This window comes from Anomaloglossus baeobatrachus, chromosome 3 (genome assembly GCF_048569485.1).
Source record: "Anomaloglossus baeobatrachus isolate aAnoBae1 chromosome 3, aAnoBae1.hap1, whole genome shotgun sequence".
Lineage (NCBI taxonomy): Eukaryota > Metazoa > Chordata > Amphibia > Anura > Aromobatidae > Anomaloglossus > Anomaloglossus baeobatrachus.
The window spans coordinates 125,691,959-125,711,432 of NC_134355.1; the positions used below are offsets into that span (position 1 = coordinate 125,691,959).

The following is a 19,474-nucleotide window of genomic DNA, read 5'->3' on the forward strand; positions in this document are numbered from 1 at the left end:
TTCTATTACTAAATCCTCAGAATAATTCCTTAAACATTTTTCTGCTCAGGATTAATTCCTTTAATATTTACTCTATAGAAATGCCACTTGTTAAAGTCATAAATTAATTGCATATTTCATAATCATTCGCTGCCTGACGGATTAACCACAGATCACCATGCCCTTGTTATCTCGATGGGCCTGAGAGGTACAAAACAGGTTTTTCAATCTAGTACGTCGGTGTACAGTAGGTGTGTCCCTCGGCAGTATAACATCTTAAACCTAACTGATTGATATGTTCGGTGCACAGATAGCCAGGGGAGCGACACAGCAGACACCTCTGACATAGCACTGTCAACTACGGGGTAACATGGCAACACAAGGAATTCAAATGCCATCCGGCCTTGAAGTGCCGGATATTCCCTATGGACTTGGGGTTTTCAGAACACTTCCATACGCATTTATGATTCCTGAACTGGTAAGTTACGCATTCTAGTTTTACTGTGTCTTGAGTTTTCTTCTAAATTCTTAGGAAGAACTAAATACTCAGCAAGTCTTAACAAGTCTCAACTCAAAGTTTCCTTTTATAGCTCAGTATTCCATAGTGAAGAAGTTTTGCTGATACTTTACAGGTGCTGATGTGGCTGCCTGTCACCTGTCTATATACCGTAAATCTACAATACTTACTGGATCAGAAAAAGTATTGTTATTGGATACTAAATAGTTAAAATATCCTTTGTAATTTTTTCAGTAGTGTATTTTAAAAAAATGATTGAAGAAATTTGGGCAATATATAGTAAGACGTTTACATTAGGATTTGTATCTCGAATTCACAAAAGTTAAATGTCCGTACACAGCATGATCCGGTACTAATAGTAGAATAATAAGAGTAAAGAACAAATAGAAAAATTAAGAATTAAGAAAACAGCGTTTACAGCGATTCTATAACTAATATACTGATTGAATATTTAGCCTGGTCTTACCATTGTGATGTTGGATAATTGACAATGTATGGAGAATATTAAAAGGATTTACCCACAAACACAGTTCACTTTAATCAATAGATCTTGGAATAATAATTTCCACAATTGGATGTGTTAAAAAAAAAAAGTTCCTGTGCTGACATAATCTTATATATGTGCCTCTGCTATGTACTGTGTAATGGCCGTGTCTGACCATACAGAAACATAGTCTGATTATACCACAGCTCCTAGTCTGGGAAGGAAAGAAAAAAAATATACAGACATTGTAGCACGGGACAGCAAATATGTTTTTCTTTGAAGTAAAACATTTTTTAAAATCTATAAAGGAAATGTTTTACCTCACAGAAAGAATCAGCTTTGATCCCTTGCTGTAATGTCTGTATATGCTTTTGCTTTCCTGCCCTGCCCAGGAGATGTGTTATGATCAGACCATGTTCCTGTACGGTCAGACACGGCCATTACACAGTGCATAGCAGGGACACATACATAAGATTATCTCGGCACAGGAACTTTTTTTAACACATCTAACTGTGGAAATTATTATTATTTCAAGATCTATTGATTAAAATGAACTTTGTTTGTGGGAAACCCTCTTAAAGTACAGGAGGCATTTGGCCAACAGTGTGGGGATGGAGGAGTAGAAGGGCAAAATAGCAATCTGTTTGAGTCAGCAATGTGTTCTTGATTGAATAAGGTAGGATGCGATGATATGAGTGCCCATCAAATGAGGATCAAGACATACCTATTGGTCCAAAAAGGGAACTAGGATTGTCTAATAATATGCACCAGTTCTTCGGATCATTGGGTTATGTCTGCCACTATGGCTCTCGCAGGCTGAATACAGTCAGTACAAGGTCCATTTTTTTCTCTGTCATTATTTATTTTTTGGTGTCGCAGGTGCCACCCACTAAACAGAAATTACTCACCTGTTATTAAATGCATCAAGCAAACAGCTTGGTATCTGCATATTGTGTATTTAGCTGTCTTGATTTAACATTTTTATATGTTTTTGAAATTTACCACTCGGAGGCATTTAGCTATTATTCATATTACAAAGGAAATAAACATATTAACTTTTTAAGTGCCCCTCTTGTCTGTAATGCTTATTAATCCTGTACATTCAACTCATTTCCCAATGGAAAGTCCCTGTCACATCCTCATCTTTCCATATGAGCCATGTTTTCTTCTTCAGTGAGAAAGTTGACATTGCCATCAGCATTTGTCAACCCAGGTGAAAAATCTTAGGTGGAAATTCTTAGGAAAATCTCAAAATTTAGGGTAGGGCAATATACTAGCAATAGTTATATGCTTGAATTGTTAACCATGCTTTGGCCAGCAGTACTTTTACCATGCAATGGGATATCATAATATCATCTTAGCACTGTCTATATCTAAGAAAAAGTCCTAAAATTTAGAATCATAGAATAGTAGAGTTGGAAGGGACATCAAAGGCCATCAGGTCCAATCCCCTGTGAGTGCAGGTTTTCCTAAATCATCCCAACTATATGTTTATCCAGCTTCCGCTTGATGATTTCCATTGATGGAGAGCTCATCGCCTCCCATGGTCGCCTGTTCCACTCCCTGACTGCCCTCACTGTCAGAAAGTTTTTCCTAATCTCTAATCTGAATCTCCTTCCTTTTAGTTTCATCCAATTGCTTCTTGTACTTCCTTGTGCTAATAAGAATTGTTGGTATTTAATTATAGAAAATTGCATGATAATTGAGCATATTAAGCCTTCATTCATGGATTGTTAGGCAGTATGATTAAGCTACTATACTTCTTCTACTCTGTCCCGTCATGTCATCTACTGTGACATCAACACATTCATATTTGTCATTATATGACTTTAGTTTTTTTCTTTGGCAAATTACTTAAAAATCTTATTGGATCTGAGAAATTGTGGGCATATACCACAAACTCTGTTAGGCTGACTAGAAAATAAAGAATCCATTTTACACGCTAACGTTTTCACTATAACCGACTCCAAAGGCAAGCATCCATACCATATAGACCAGTGATCCCCAACCTTTCTTAGCTTGAGAACCACGTTCACCTCTGAAAGATGGTTGCGAGCCCCAATAAGATGCCCTCCCTCCCCCCAGTAGTGACATCCAGCTCCTGCCTCCCAGAGTAGTGACACCCAGGGTTCCCATTTTCTGTATAATCACATCCCCTATACTTGCATCCATGGCTTCTGACCTTACCTTCTTTTGGTATTCTTACATGGAGACCTGTTCTTAATAGCTATTTGTTAGTTTTGGTGCTAATGCACCAAGATGGCAGACGGCAGCCAGCCACATATCACAGGCCCATAACCTACAAGTGTCTCTCGAGCCAGAGGTTGGGGATCCCTGATATAGAAGACATTTGGTCTGTTAGGCAAATCATGGCTATATTTGTTGGTAAGTGGCATGCAGTCCTTAAAAAGGGTGGTCCATTTTGGATAACCCATGATATTAGAATGGTCACTTAAATAAAAGATACCAAAAATTACTATAATATCCCATTGCAATATAACTCCTACTCCTCATTCTTAAACTAATAACCTCTATAAAGCTTAGGCATCTTGTAACTTTGCTATTATTGGTTTCCAATGACAACATGTCTTTCTGATCCTCCTGGTAATTCAGTGTTGTCAATGTAATAGGTGATGCCAACAAGGTTGTTTAGTTATCTTGGCTTCGCATGGGTGCTTATGATAGGGCTGGATAAAGACCGAAGACGGGAAGCCATGACCCCAGCAATGAAAGACTAGATTGCTAAATACTGAATAGAGATATGATCTTTGGCTTTAGAGATGTTTTTTTTAATCTGTTGAACTATGAAAGGTAATTGTTAGCATGTTTTAGGTGGTGCAAGATCTGGTCTACAAAAGTGATGATGCATATAAAGAAAATGACATCAGAAAGGAAATGTTTGTGAAAGGAGCTGGAGAACAACTATTTGTCACCTAGACCTTCTGGGATCCTGCATACCTTACCTACCCCGCACCTTCATGCTCCTTAATCTGTTCACATTTTTGTTTGTCTATGCCCCTCCCTCATTTATCTATCAGGTTGAAGGTTTTTGAAAAGCTTTTCTAATAAAATTGACAATAGAAGTAGAGATATGATTATGTTGCTCTTTTAAGGATATTACAGTTGATCCCCAACTGATTGACATGTCTTTGCTTTGGCAAACAGCCATCACCTATAAATCAGCCAGAGGAGGGTACTGCTAGGTAGGAAATACAGCGGAGGCTGAGGAGCTGTAAGTGCATCCTTATGCCCCAGTGCACTTACAGATTTGATATCAAAATCTGTTTTCTTCTTGCTAGAGGAGATCTTTTGGGTCATAATAGGATCAGATAGCTTATCTTAAAAAGGGCTACGTAGTCATATATATGATTTGAAAGAGTGGGGGGGGGGCGGTTATAGTTTGTATCCGGTTACCGTTAAGATCCTGCTGATCTCACTAGCTATGGATGGCCACACAAAAACCAGAGAAGGTTAATTAGAGATGCCATCCCCAATACTTCTACTGTTTCCAAATGTATTTGCCCTTTTCTTGTAGTACAAGATAATAACTCTACAAATACTGGATGGAACTTTTTTGTTTTGCACAATGTTTAGCACTTTTTTTTAGCACAGTGTTACTTAAATGTTTTAATGAAATACCTATATATACAGCAAAAGCAACATAAAAAGATAGCTTCTTTACGTGTTAAATAACACCTTGGAAACGTAAGGGTGTTTTACTGTCACACTACATCACATTATAAGCTACGAAATAAATAAATGATTGATCTGCTGACATTTATCTGTATTCATATTTTAAGGCTTGCCCGCACCTTGTGCTCCCTAGTAAGATGAGCACACCTTAGTTGAGACATTTGGTGACACACCCTGTGTCTCACACCCTAGGGAAAGGACACTGATCCAGAAATAGCTTTATTTATGAAATGCTATTAAACAGGTCTGCAAGGGTAAAATTGTTTGAAAAGTAAGAGGTGAATTTTATATACTCTTGATGGCTGAGCTCATAAAAATATCACAAAAAAATTCATCACGTAGAGTTTTTTCACATAGGCTTTCAAAAGAATAGAATTCCATAGAGTTCCGAAAGGAACTACTTGCATACTTTTCTCCAGATGTTGCTTAGGTGCATTGCAGTGATGTTCCAGGGCTGATAGAAAAAAATTAACATTTAGTACAATGTGAGCGGGTGGAGACTCTTTATTGATTCATCCCCAAAAAAGTCCGACATCTGTGCGACTGCATGAGCCTCAGTGCCTGTAGACTATTCAGTACCCTTGACGGAAAACTATGAGAATTTAGAGTTTATTCTCATGAAACTTAATTAAGATGATTAAGGATGGTCAATATGTGATGATCTGAAATATCTCTCTTTGCTCCTTGGTTAGCAAGGAGGATACACAAAATATCCATGCTTTTTGTGTGAATGAGACAGCTGGGAAAGGATTCATCACTGAAGCCAACAAAGTTGGCCAACGAGAACATCTTTGCAACCCGAACTCAAGAACATAGTTGCAGAAAGTTTAGTTGATCCCCCTAAAGTTCTCCTGCACCACTCCATATTAAGCTTGGACTGATGAAGCAGTTTGTGAAAGCTCTCCCGAAAGAAAGAATGACTTTTAAGTACCTGTGTATCAAATGTCAGATACATTCTGAAGCAAAACTGAAGGAAAGCATTTTTGTGGGTCTAGATATTCAGAAACTCATGGTTGAGACATAAATGAAAGCTGTTGAGAAAAGGGCTTTAGATTCTTTTAATAAAGTTGAGAAGAAATTTCCAGGTAACAACAAAGATCCAAAATTTAAGTCCATTTGGGGAGAACATTCTGAAACATTTCAAAGCCTTGGGTTATCTGATAAATTTAAGATTACATTTTTTACATTCCCATTTGGACTACTTTCCCGAAAACCTTGGTGTTGTTAGCGATGAGCAAGGAGAGAGATTTCATCAGGATATCAAGGAGATGGAACAACAATACAAAGATAGATGAACAACAATACAAAGAACGTTTATGTGATGGGGGACAACTGCTGGATGCTTCATAGAGAAGGTCTACAGGCTTTCTATAAGAAAAAAGGTATCAAGAGAAGCTTTGAAGAGAAAGGGAAGAGGCGCAAGAATCTCACTTGTACGTAATTTTAGGCACATTCTGTTCAAAATTCATTCGTGATGGATAGAAATAGAAGTGTTTTTGTTTTTGTCTTTTATAAATCAGGGCATAAGAAAACATAAAAATTAGTCATTGGATTTAAAACAATTTTCAGAAACCCAAATTTTCCTTACCTGTGTTATTACTGATCTGCCTTGAACTTTTAATGGTATACATAGTGGCAACAGTAAGAAACTTTTATAACTTCTGGTTTCTACATTGAAAGTCTAAAAACTTTGTAGGTTTTCCAAAAATGGTAGCCCTGGCAGTTCTCATATATATATTAGGTTGATTAAGTGCCTAGATTACACAGGAAGTCTAATATGTATACCTCATATTACTGATGACGGTCTCTGTTCAGACCATGCTCTGTTCCCCCAAAAAATTTACCTCTGATACATGTAATGTACTTTAAAAAATGTATTTACCAATTATCTATTTTTTTTACCATATTTCTATATGTAGAAAACCAAATTATGTTAGACTTTTCTATATAATAAAAACGGTCTGCTAGAGCATGCATCTAAAAACCACCAACAAAAAGTGTGCATAGCGCCAAATATTATCTAGGTCCATCAAGCAATGCTTTTTTAGATCTAGTTTTTCATCTAGACAGCAGTAGGCCCCAGTGATGATCTGCTATGTGGTCCTCTTGCTTTGGGAACCCATTAGCCTATGAAGGGCTTTGTATATTACATGCCCTTCCAATCACATTTTTACCTTTTTAACATTAGGTGGATAGAAGTGGTGAAAATAACACTGAACTGAAGAAATTAGGCGGGTGGTACAATCCACTACTGTAGGTACTTGATGATCTAAAAGTGAAAAATCCTCATTTACTAGACATTGTACTTAGAGTTAATTTTTTTATTTCATAAATCGATAATAGACATGAAAATAAGCAACTCTGTAATATATCTTATCAAACAAATCTGCTTTTTTCTCTGCCAGAATTGATCAGTGATTATCAAAAATCTCAATTCTGAGCTAAAATCTGGACTTTCACATTACTGAGATAGAAGATGGCAGTTGGTACTGAGGAGATTCCATGACTACAGGAGGAGGGAGGAGCTAGAGTCAGAGGGAGGAGCTAGAGTCATAGCTCTGCCCCCTCCTCCCTCCTCTATCTACATAGAATCACCTAATTAATATTGGCAGAGACAAAAGGATTTCTTTCTGATAAGATATATTACAAAGTTGTTTATTTTCATGTTCACTATTATTTTATGAAATAAAAATTAAAACAACGGTTACACTTTAAGGAACTTACCCATTGTGTTGAATTGCTCGTTTCCTGTAATTTTTCTTTCTTGCTCTATAATTATTTTCATATATTCTCAGCCAGTTTTTCAAGAACAGGAGCGCGAACAAGACACATTACAATAATGGGTGTGTTACTGTAATTTCGGGTGTAATTTTTGGCAGGCTTGTGTGAACAGTGCATAATATATCAATAAGTAAAAAAATATCTGAACTACCGTACTTTTAACATTTTATTTAAGAATATCTTCTAAAACCTTCTAAAGACTTATCGCTTCTGAGTAAAACACAAAGTGACAAAAAGTTAGATTAGAAGACTTTTCTCAAACACACATCCTTGACAAATCAGATGATCTTCCTCAGTCATACAGGCAAAGGTTTTTCCTTAATTTTTTCCAGCATCAGCGCAAAAGCTGGTGAACTTCTCTTGTCTGGGAGATACCAACTTTGAGGGGTAAGAAGAGGTGAATGTGAGTGGACTCTATACATCATCTGAACTTAAAAAATTTGACCTGTTTTTCCATTTAGTAGTGATGCAGTTATACAGAATATAATGAAGGAATTCATATGGTATCTCCCAACTCAGAGGCGGGAAGGTTCACAGCACCAGCGTCGAACTAGCTACCTGAGGAATCTCCAGTAATGCCATGCCTGGATTCAGGTACCTGCAGTGCACTCCGGAGCTCTCACCTGATCTCCAGAGTGCAGCCTAGACTGTACTGCGAGCGCCGAGTGATTGATTCCCTGACGATTGCGGTTCAGTTCATGACAGGTGCAGACAGGCCGGGCTGATCTCCGGAATTCAGGTGAGAGCACCGGAGATCACCCTGGCCTGTCTGCAGCTGACATGAACTGAACCGCAAGCGCCGGGGGAATCAATCACTCTGCGCTTGCGGTACAGTCTCGGCTGCACGCCGGAGCACAGGTGAGAGCTCCGGAGTGCACTGCAGGTACCTGAATCCAGGCCTGGCATTACTAGAGATTCCTCCGGTAGCCACTCCGATGCTGCACACCGCTATCTATATTGTGAGATATTAGAGAGCACGACTTCTGCCTATCTATCTTTCAGGGTCAGAGCTTTTATTACTGAATTATTGTAGTTTTTTTAATACTTTTTCTAATTATAAACATTTGAGAAGGGTAATATCTTGGTTTCTCTTTATCTCATGAATTTTCTCAGGAAGTAATAGATTATCTTTAACAACAGGATATCACATGAGCGCAGAAGTGTTATTCACCTGGGACATGGGGAGACTAAATAAATAATACAACATTTTGGAATGATCACACTGAAAGAATGTTCACACAGTGTTTCACTTCATTGTAAATATACGGTACAAATCACAGATACACATATGTATATACACAGAGAACATACATACACACGTATATACACATAGCACATACACATAAATGTATATTCACATAGAACATATACAAATACATATAGAGCTCAACAGCCTGTCTCCTGTTTAGTTCTTCTAGACTCCTGCAGGGAACAGGTCTTTTGGTCACATGATGGACACATGACTATGAAGTCACCAAAGATCCTGTGGCACTTTTAACATTGCAAATCTAACTGATAATGCAGGATTAGTATTATCAGTGCAGTTCCTGCTTGTAATCGCTAAAGGTGGTGTCGCACACAGCGACAACGACATCGCTGCTACGCCACCATTTTCTGTGACGTTGCAGCGACGTCCCGTCGCTGTCGTTGTGTGTGACATCCAGCAACGAGCTGGCCCCTGCTGTGAGGATGCCGCTCGTTGCTGAATGTCCAGCTTCATTTTTTGGTCGTCGCTCTCCCGCTGTGACATACAGATCGCTGTGTGTGACAGCGAGAGAGCGACGAAATGAAGCGAGCAGGGAGCAGGAGCCGGCATCTGGCAGCTGCGGTAAGCTGTAACCAAGGTAAACATCGGGTAACCAAGGTGGTTACCCGAAATTTACCTTCGTTACCAGCCTCCGCCGCTCTCACGCTGCCAGCGCCGGCTCCTGCTCTCTGCACATGTAGCTGCAGTACACATCGTGTAATTAACCCGATGTGTACTGTAGCTAGGAGAGCAAGGAGCCAGCGCTAAGCAGTGTGCGCGGCTCCCTGCTCTCTGCACTGTGACATGTAGCTGCAGTACACATCGGGTTTATTAACCCCATGTGTACTGTAGCTAGGAGAGCAAGGAGCCAGCGCTCAGTGTGCGCGGCTCCCTGCTCTCTGCACATGTTGCAGCACAGCGACGCGTGTCGTTATAATCGCTGCTTCGGCTACTGTGTTTGACAGCTAAGCAGCGATCATAACAGCGACTTACAAGGTCGCTACTACGTCACAGAAAATGGTGACGTAACAGCGACGTCGTTGTTGCTGTCGTTTAGTGTGACCCCAGCTTAAGGGGCCTTATTTAATGGTGGCACTGGAAAATCGCGAAATCTTCCTCCCCCCACTGCCAGCCCTGCTAACAATGCTCTTTTCACAAAAGCTGTGCAGTGCAAATAGGTTGCCCATCATCCAGCATTTGTCAGATGATATGATGATGATATCATTGTATAAACGGGACTTGCTCTGCCGAGAACAATGGCACTGAGAAATCTATTATAGTTCATTAATAATAATAATCTTTATTTTTATATAATGCTAACATATTCAACAGCACTTTACATACATCAGCAACACTGTCCCCATTGGGGCTCACAATCTAAACTCCCTATCAGTTTTGGAGTGTGGGTGGAAACTGGAGAACCCAGAAGAAATCTACGCAAAGACAGGGAGAACATACAAATGACTTGCAGATGTTGTCCTTGGTGGGATGTGGGATTTGAACCCAGGACCCCAGCACTTCAAGACTGCAACACTAACCACTGAGCGTTCTGAAGAGCGGTCTGCTAGTGTAAAAAGACTATTAGATGACCACCGATCAGTCAATATTTACCAATCGCCATCGTTTAACGTCACATAATCGGATGATGTAAATGCATCCTCAGTCCTGGTTTTCATTTGGCTTTTCTCTATGGAAATTCCACTTAATTTAGCCAAATTCTACAGTTTTGACCCAAACTTTGACTGCTTTCTATCTTTTTGTGTTTCTTTTGGTTTGTTCTTTTCTATGGGCTTATTTCTTTGAGTTTTCTATTTTGACATTTTGACATCTTCCTTAGTCTTGATGTTCTTCTATCATAACATTTGTTTATACTTGCACCAAATTAAACTGACCTTAATATAAACAAAAAACATTGTTTGCCACATTACTTGTTGGATTTCTTTCTGGAGTTTGACAAACCTTTACATTTGTTTCAATGAACAACTCTCTTATTGGCACCATGTTTTCTTTCAATAGGACAAATCCACTAGCTATTTACAGCGACATCAGATTTTACAATGCATACGACAAATGTTAAGGCCACTTTACACACTGCGACATCGCTAGCGATCGCACGCGCCCCCGTTGTTTGTGCGTCATGGGCAAATCGCTGCCTGTGGTGAACAATATCGGAGGTACGCGTCACACATACTTACCTTTCTAATGACGTTGCTGTGGGCAGCGAACAACCTCTTTTCTAGGGGGGCAGTTCGTGCGGCGTCACAGCGACGTCACACAGCAGGCAACCAATAGAAGCGGAGGGGCGGAGAGCAGCCGCATTAAGGTCACTCCCACCTCGTTTCAGGAGGACGCAGGAACGCTGTTGTTCGTCGTTCCCGGGGTGTCACACGTAGCGATGTGTGCTGCCTCAGGAACGACGAACAACCTGCGTCCCAGAAGATCAAGGATTTTTTGAAAATAAACGACGTGTCAGCGATCAACAATGTGGTGAGTATTTTGAATCGTTAGCGGTCGCTCGTACGTGTCATACACAACGACGTCGCTAACGAGGCCGGATGTGCGTCACGAATTCCGTGACCCCCAGCGACATCTCGTTAGCGATGTCGTTGCGTGTAAAGCGGCCTTTAGTAAATAGATCTTTCAGCCCTGGTGAAGCTGGTGTATGCACTTTGAAAATCCATGTCATAATGCCTGTATAAAACTGTTCACCATCTGTAATGGCTATATAAACTATGTACTATGTCTAGTAGTTTTTTTTACTTTTGGATCCAGGAAATAAAATAATCCTGTACAGAATCCATTCATCTGAATGATAGAAATGTCTTGAAATGTTTTCCACTTACTCCAATGAAGATACATTCTGTTTTTTTCTTAATCTCAATCATCAAATTTAGCGTGCACAACCTTTTTGTCCTGTCCCAAAAAACAGATTGCAACGGGATCATTTTTTTTCTGAAACCGAAGCCTATGTGAAGTAAATCACAATGGATAGTCAACTATTATGTCATCCTTTATTGGACCTTTTTTTTTAAGCACTGCGCATGACCAGAACACTAGGAGCGTTCAGAGACACATTACGTAATTATAAATCTTTTATGAATGCATCAAAAACAGTTGCAAAAATTAAACTAAAGTGTGCAACCATTTTTACGCTGTTTGTAAGGCCAGTTTCACACGTCAGTGAAAAACACTGACGTTCTTCACTGACGTGTAAAACACGCACATGTCCCTCCATGTTCCGTGATTCACAGCACACGTGGGTTGTCCATGTGCAATCCGTGATCCGTGATTGCATATGGACATTACTCACCTGCCTTCGCTCCTGTTGCCCATGGTGCTGAACTCCTCGGCTCTGCAGCGTCCGTCCATCGCTCTCAGCAGCTACTTCCTGGATGGCTGTTCCTGCTCTCATGAATATTCATGAGCCAGGCAGGGGCTGCCGAGAGCAGAAGCTGACTTCAAAGTGGAGAGGGAGAAGGGGTTAAACCCGCGCAATCCGCCAGTAATCCAGAAGGAGATGTTGATAAATTAAACAATCTTTTATTCCATGGGTCTATGCGTTTCAAGGTCTAAGACCTCTTCTTCAGGACCAGTAAATCAACCTAGCAGCAGAAGCTGCACAGCGAATCGCAGGCAAGGTGAGTTGAAAATTGTTTATTATTTTATATGTCCCTGATTTTCTGGTTAGTGTTTCACTGATCACACATGGATCACACCATAGTGTGATCCGTGGGTCATCAGTGATTCCAGAAAAAAACTGACTTGTCTCCGTGCAGAATCACGGCCACGGGTGTACGCTGCACGGAGACACATTCAGTGAAAAATCACTGATGTGTGAGCAGACCCATTGATTAGAATGTGTCTGCGTATGTCAGTGATTCTGGTATGTATAAAAAAAAAAGCACAAACGTACCAGAATCACTGACGTGTGAAAGGGGCCTAATGCATCCAGTTTTTATTTAATATGGCATCCATTATAAATATATGACAACTGGACATGTGAACAGAGCCTAATATTTTATGAAGTTTAACTCAAAATTTTAATTGACAGCTCCTCAGTGTCCCTCCTCCCTGCTGCTACTGCTGAGGTCTCACAGTGCTCTGTACAAGCTGCAGCTGTCAGGCTGGGTGGACAGAGACTTAATACATTTGGACACATGAAACTTTTAATTCTGTATGTGGACTATCTTAGTATGAGGATTATACAGACATTCTGACATGGGTTTTCAAAGTATACACACCAGTCTTATTATTTATAACATATCTAGTTTGTAATTTACGCAGTTTGTATTGTAAAATCTGAAGTCAGATCTGCTTTATGGTCAGTAAATAATTCTTTTAACTGCAGACTAACTTTTACGACCTCTTCAACACATATTTATTTGTCTCTAGACCGATATGTTGGCCTTTTTTCTTTAGCACAGAACTGCTGAAATTCAATAATTATACCGAGTGTTCTAAAGCTTTGCAGCAGCCACACTAAAAGCCTGGCTACCAGGAGGAAATAAAGTTTATTCCTCTTGTCAGCCTTTCAGTTTCAGTCATTAAGATGTGGCCGCAGGCGCTTTAGTCACGGCTCATTAATTAGTGCAGCTGTGACCACTCCCAGCACTGACTGACAGCTCCCAGTGCAGTATATCAGTGCTGAGCCGGCTGTCAGTCAGTGCAGGGTGCGGTTACAGCTGCCGCTCTCTATATACTAAGCCATGACTAAACACCGGAGGCGGTCAGGAGGAATAAAGTTAACTTCTTCTATGGAGCTGGGCTTTCAATGTGGCAGGTGGTCAGCTTTAGAGCACTATTAATCCTCAGATTAACCCAATATCTGGAAGTTAATATTGATTTTTGACATGACAGGTTACCTTTAAAGAAATTAAAGAGGTTATCCACTGCTTTTACATTGCTGGCCTATCCTTAGGCAGGCTTTGCACGTTGCGATATCGCAAGCCGATGCTGCGATGTCGCACGCGATAGTCCCCGACCCCGTCGCAGGTACAATATCTTGTGATAGCTGGCGTAGCGAACATTATCGCTACGCCAGCTTCACATGCACTCACCTGCCCTGCGACCGTCGCTCTGGCCGGCGACCCGCCTCCTTCGTAAGGGGGCGGGTCGTGCGGCGTCATAGCGACGTCACATGGCAGGCGGCCAATAGCGGCGGAGGGGCGGAGATGAGCAGGATGTAAACATCCCGCACACCTCCTTCCTTCTCATTGCAACCGGGAGGCAGGTAGGAAATGTTCCTCGCTCCTGCGGCTTCACGCACAGCGATGTGTGCTGCCGCAGGAATGAGGAACTACATTGTACCTGTCTCTGCACCGGCATTATGGAAATGTCGGAGAATACACCGATGATACGATAACGACGCTTTTGCGCTCGTTAATCGTATCATCTAGGATTTACACACTACGATGTCGAAAGTGACGCCGGATGTACGTCACTTTCGATTTGACCCCACCGACATCGCACGTGCGATGTTGCAACGTGCAAAGCCGCCCTTAGACTAGGTCACCAATGTCTGATTGGCCATGGTCCGACACCCAGCACCCCGGCCGATCAGCTACTCTCGATTCCGGCAGCCAGAATTGCTCAGTTCTTGAGCTACTCTACCTTCTGATAGCAGCCATGGCTGGGTACTGAACACCCGCCTCCTATTGACACTTTCAGTTGATGAGGCAGCTCCACAAATGAGCATTTCCAGCAACAAAAACAGCAGATCAGTGAAGGTGCGGGGTGTACAACCTCTTTAACATACGCTGGTGTTATGTCTATAATTTTATCATTTCTATACATTGCTCCATATGTTGATAACTTATCCTCCCACCCTCTACAATATTGCAGCCACTGTTTTCTTTCCCCAGGCTACATTGTAGCATCTTACTCTTCCATCTACATTGTTTTCCTGTCACTACAGGCTCGTGACCAGATAAATACTGTAAATCATTATATTAAGACAATTTTTGCTTTGTAATAACTAAATTCTCTAATGATCCAATATAAAGTTAGATGATAAATACATAAATACAATACATTGAAGCAGTCAGCAAACCCTGCCATGGATTTTGCAATTTTAACTGATTAATTGCATGTTAATTAAATGCTAAAGTAATGCTGCACCTGTTATTATAAGACTGCTTCCACCGTGGTGATACGAATGACTCACTTCTTATTTCGTGTTTGCCTTAGGAGTTTCTTATCCACCCTTTTGCACATCTCCGTGTCATCCCAAATGCTACATAGTTTGTTTTCAGTCACGTGTTATCTTAAAAATGAATTGATTAAAAGGAATGTGTCCAGCACCGATCGGTAATGCTTTGGGTGTAGCACTTCTTTTCTGGAATGCACTGATCTGATTAGCTAATTCTGTTCTTTTTATGCCACATATTTGCAGTTTCAGTGGATTTATTACAGTTATTGACATAAGCGAACATACCAACTTATTTGTTCAGAATAAAATATTGTCAAAAAGAAGTAGAATAAAGATGTTGCCATAAATGAAATAAAAAAGGTACTTACCTCCTAGACCAGTGATGGTTAACATATGACATGCGTTTCAGAGGTGACATGCTAAGCCAATTTTGCTGACACATGCAGTAAGGGCAGGCGGCTGCATCTCAATCCATAACACAGGCTGCGGCCGCTGGTGATTTCACTAGAACTGCCTGTGTGGCTAAACTGTTCCGAAATGACCGGCCCGAGAGGAAGGGGGGATGCACATGCAGTTCTAGTTAAATCACCGTGGCTTGTATATAATAATTTATTGAAACATCAAATAGATACATTTGATCAATTCAAACAAGGATATGTTAAAAGCATAGTGCTATGGGTTAAATTTAAAGAACACTGCAGAATATACCAGACCCCTCCTCTGTATACACTAACAGCAGGTATCATATGATAAACACCGTGCGCTTGTTCAAGAGAAATGTCCCATAGTTTACATAAGTGTCACAAAAGTAGAAAAAGGCCCATCCTAAATGAATCAGGGATACCCCCTGATGGAAAAGGGCGAAACGTGCATTGGGGAGACAGGAACACGCAGAGTACCAGCCTTAATTGTAAGATAACTCACGCACTATGCTTTTAAGATATACTTATTTAAACAAATATATTTATTTCTTTGATGTTTCAATAAATTATATTTGTGCTTAATATACTTATGTTTTTGGCTCTCTTTTTTAAGCCCTAATTTTCTTGGAAGGTCTCATACATTGAGCAGAGTTAATATGCCCTTGTCATATTTAGTGTATCTGTATTCAGATTTTTTGGTGCCATAGAAAATAATGAATTTTTCCATGTAAAACATTGTTGTGCTAGATGGTGTAAATAGAGACACTATTCATAGCTACTTCATGCCCTGAGTAATTATTTAAAAGGTGTCAGTCAACAGTTTTTTCCCCAAGCACTAGATCAGTGAAGGCTTAAAGTGCACCAAACACTAGTATTTTCCTATATAACGTAAAGCCAGTGCTATACTGGCACTATCATGCTGATTCTCTATACATATCTTTAGTTGTCAGCTCGGATGTATAGGTTTTGAAACACAAGCAAGTAAAGTATGTAAAATGAGCAGCTTTTTGAATGACAGCAGCTGCAGCAGCTTATAGCTGGGGTGGGTATTCTTAGTGATTTCCGCCCCCCTGCCTGTTCGCCCTTCCCCTGTTATTTATGCTATATCTATTATAGAATCGTTTTACTAACTGACTAGAAGGACCTTTGCTTATGTCATACCCATGTGACCAGAAGGGTCATAAAAAAAGCAAAGCACTATTCTCTTTGGCACTACATTTGCACCTGTACCTTGGAGACTTTTCCAGTCTTTCTGCTCTGAGTGCTTCCTAACTCCTCCCCTTTGTCTTGAGTGTATTGGTCTCATAGTTGGACCTTAAAATAAAGGAGATTAAATAGACAGCATTATAGGATATTTCAGTTTTTAACAAGAACACGACACACTTTTGATCTAATAATTATTCAAGTGCTTAATCCAGAGTCAAAGGCCTTGATTCAGCAAAATGATTACTCCAGAGTTTGCTTTGAAAAGTAAAAAAGTTTTTTCCGTAACATGGATTTGTGGAAGATCTTTGCAATTATTGGCATATTTTTGGCTGGTTTCTACCAGATTTATTAAAATAGGTGGAGCTGGGGTGGGACATCCGGGCTTGTCTAATTCATGACGACCTCTGCATTTCTTACTCCAAAAATCTTACTCCAAACTGGGGTACGATTTGTGGGAAGGGACATGGAGAAACACGTCCCTCATCAGATGCGTGTTTTTCCTCCCCTTATTCTAAAGGCTGCTTTACACGCAGCGACATCGCTAGCGATGTCGCTCGTGAAAGCACCCGCCCCCGTCGTTTGTGCATCACGGGCAAATCGCTACCCGCGGCGAACAATATTGTTAGGACACGTAACACGTACTTACCTTCCTAGCAATGTCGCTGTGGGCGGTGAACAACCTCATTTTTAAGGGAGCAGTTCGTGCGGCGTCACAGCGACGTTACAAAGCGGGCTACCAATAGAAGCGAAGGGGCGGAGAGCAGCCGCATTAACGACATGCCCACCTCGTTGCCGGAGGACACAGGAACGCTGCTGTTTGTCGTTCCCGGGTTGTCACACGTAGCGATGTGTGCTGCTGCAGGAACGACGAACAACCTGCGTCTAGCACCAGCAACGATTTTTTGAAAATGAACGACGTGTCAACAACGATCAACGATTAGGTGAGTATTTTTGATCATTAGCGGTCGCTCGTAGGTGACACACGCAACGACGTCGCTAACGAGACCGTATCTGCGTCACTAATTCCGTGACCCCAGCGATATCTCGTTAGCAATGTCGCTCTGTGTAACGGGGCCTTAAGAGGTATAACGCTTTTATTTTGCCATCAATATAGCTGTGTGAGCGCTTGTTTTTGTGAATAACTAGTACTTTTGAATGACACAATACATTTTATCATATGGTGTAATAGAAAGCGGGAAAAAAAATTCCAAGCATGGCAAAGTAACAGGAAAAGTGAAATTGTTATTTGAGTTTTTTTATTTACAAAGTTCATTTTATTATAAGACTAACCTGGCAGTGTGATTCTCCAGGTCAGTACGATTATGTTGATTATGTTGATGCCAAACATATATAGTTTTTGTTTTATTATTTAAGTTGTGAAAAAAACATCTGCAATTTTGGAAAAATAAAATCTTTCTGAGAGCTGTAATGTGTTCAATTTTTGGGTCAAAGAGCTATGTGGGGGCTTGTTTTTTGTACCCTGAGCTGATTATTTTTAATTTATATTATTTTGGGGTATATACTATGATTTGATCGCCTGTTATTACATTTTTTTCTGTTGTTGCGGAGGCCGAAAAACTGCAATAGTCTGATCACTTGATCTATACACAGCAATACCACTGCATTGCTTTATTTAGACAAAATCAGTTTCCTATGAACGTCAGTCACGGGCCGGTTTTCACAGAAGTACTGTGATAACAGACACAGGGGTCTGCAGCTGACCCCTGGGTGTCATGATAATACATGGTAGCCTTATATTGATTTTAACTTCATAGCATTGCTAGATTATGGATGTTTATAATTGTGACTACATTTTATACATTTAAAGGGAATCTTTCAGCAGGTTTTTGTTATGTAATCTAAAGACAACATATTATAGGGGTTAAAACACAGAATTCAAGGATCCATCTCGTATCAAGCTGTGTGCTGTTGTTTTCTTGCAATGATTTTAGCACCAGGCCCTTATCATTTATCAAACTACATTGCCTCATGCCTGGTATTCTGATGCTCCCCCTCTTCTCATAAGCAGTTCACTGTTTATTGACATTGTATGTACAGAGCCTGGTGTGGGTGGGGACAGCTTTCTCAGCTCTGCTGCATTGCTAAATCTAAAAACTCTGACTTTGTCAGAACTGCTGCACCCAGTAATCTAAGTGATACATCATTGGAGTCAGGGCCTCTTTGCCTACATCAAGTCGCTTCTATAATGAGGTAGCCGAAACCTGCTGACAGATTCCTTTACAGATCGACTCTTTATCCTTGAGAATTATTTGTCTTGAACCAAATTATTGTATTTTTTAGTAGTCAGTGTGTATTTTGTAAGTGAAACCAGTCCTCAGGGGCAGTAGTGAGTGATACGCTAACCCAAATGTTATTTTAACCAATGGTATTGCAGCTGATAAAATGAAGATATCTGTAATCTTAAGAAATATAGCTAAGCAATTCCTCTTTGCAATAACATTGGCTGTCTAGAATGTCCAAGAAATTTTGATCTATAATGTGTGAGTTCATTAGGACAATTATATAATTTAAAAGTAAATGTCATGTTACTTTTTATTTCATAAATCAATAGGGCACATGAAAAGAGGCAACTTTGCAATATATCTTATCAGAGAAATCTGATTCTTTCTCCTTCTAGATCGATCTTCCACTCTCAATTCAAGGGTAAAATCTGTGTTTAGTGAAGACAGTTTTCCCCATTACTAAGACAAGAGATGACAGTTAGTGCTATTAAAATTCTATGGAGAAGGGAAGAGATGGAGGCATATACAGACTTTCTTCTGCAAGCTCTCCTGAAACACTTACAGTTTTGCATAGAACTTTATGAGCACCAACCATCATCTCCTATCTCAGTAATGAGAAAATCTGTACTCACTAAAGACCGATTTTACCTGCGAACTGAGAAGTTTAAAAGATCAGTCAAGGAGGAGAAACTGATTTCTCAGATAATAAATATATTTTAATGTGTACTAATAATTTATGGAAAAAAAAATAATAA

The 19,474-nt window shown here is 40.2% G+C and overlaps 1 protein-coding gene across 1 annotated transcript in view; it reads left to right on the plus strand.

The window, feature by feature from the left end:
- Window positions 1-263: 263 nt before the first annotated feature.
- Window positions 264-19,474, plus strand: part of MALL (mal, T cell differentiation protein like) — a 33,302-nt gene continuing 14,091 nt past the window's right edge. The window contains exon 1 of the mRNA XM_075339429.1: window positions 264-457. Within this exon, the coding sequence (XP_075195544.1) occupies window positions 350-457 (108 nt within the window). The 5' untranslated portion in view covers window positions 264-349. The remainder of the gene's footprint in view (window positions 458-19,474) is intronic.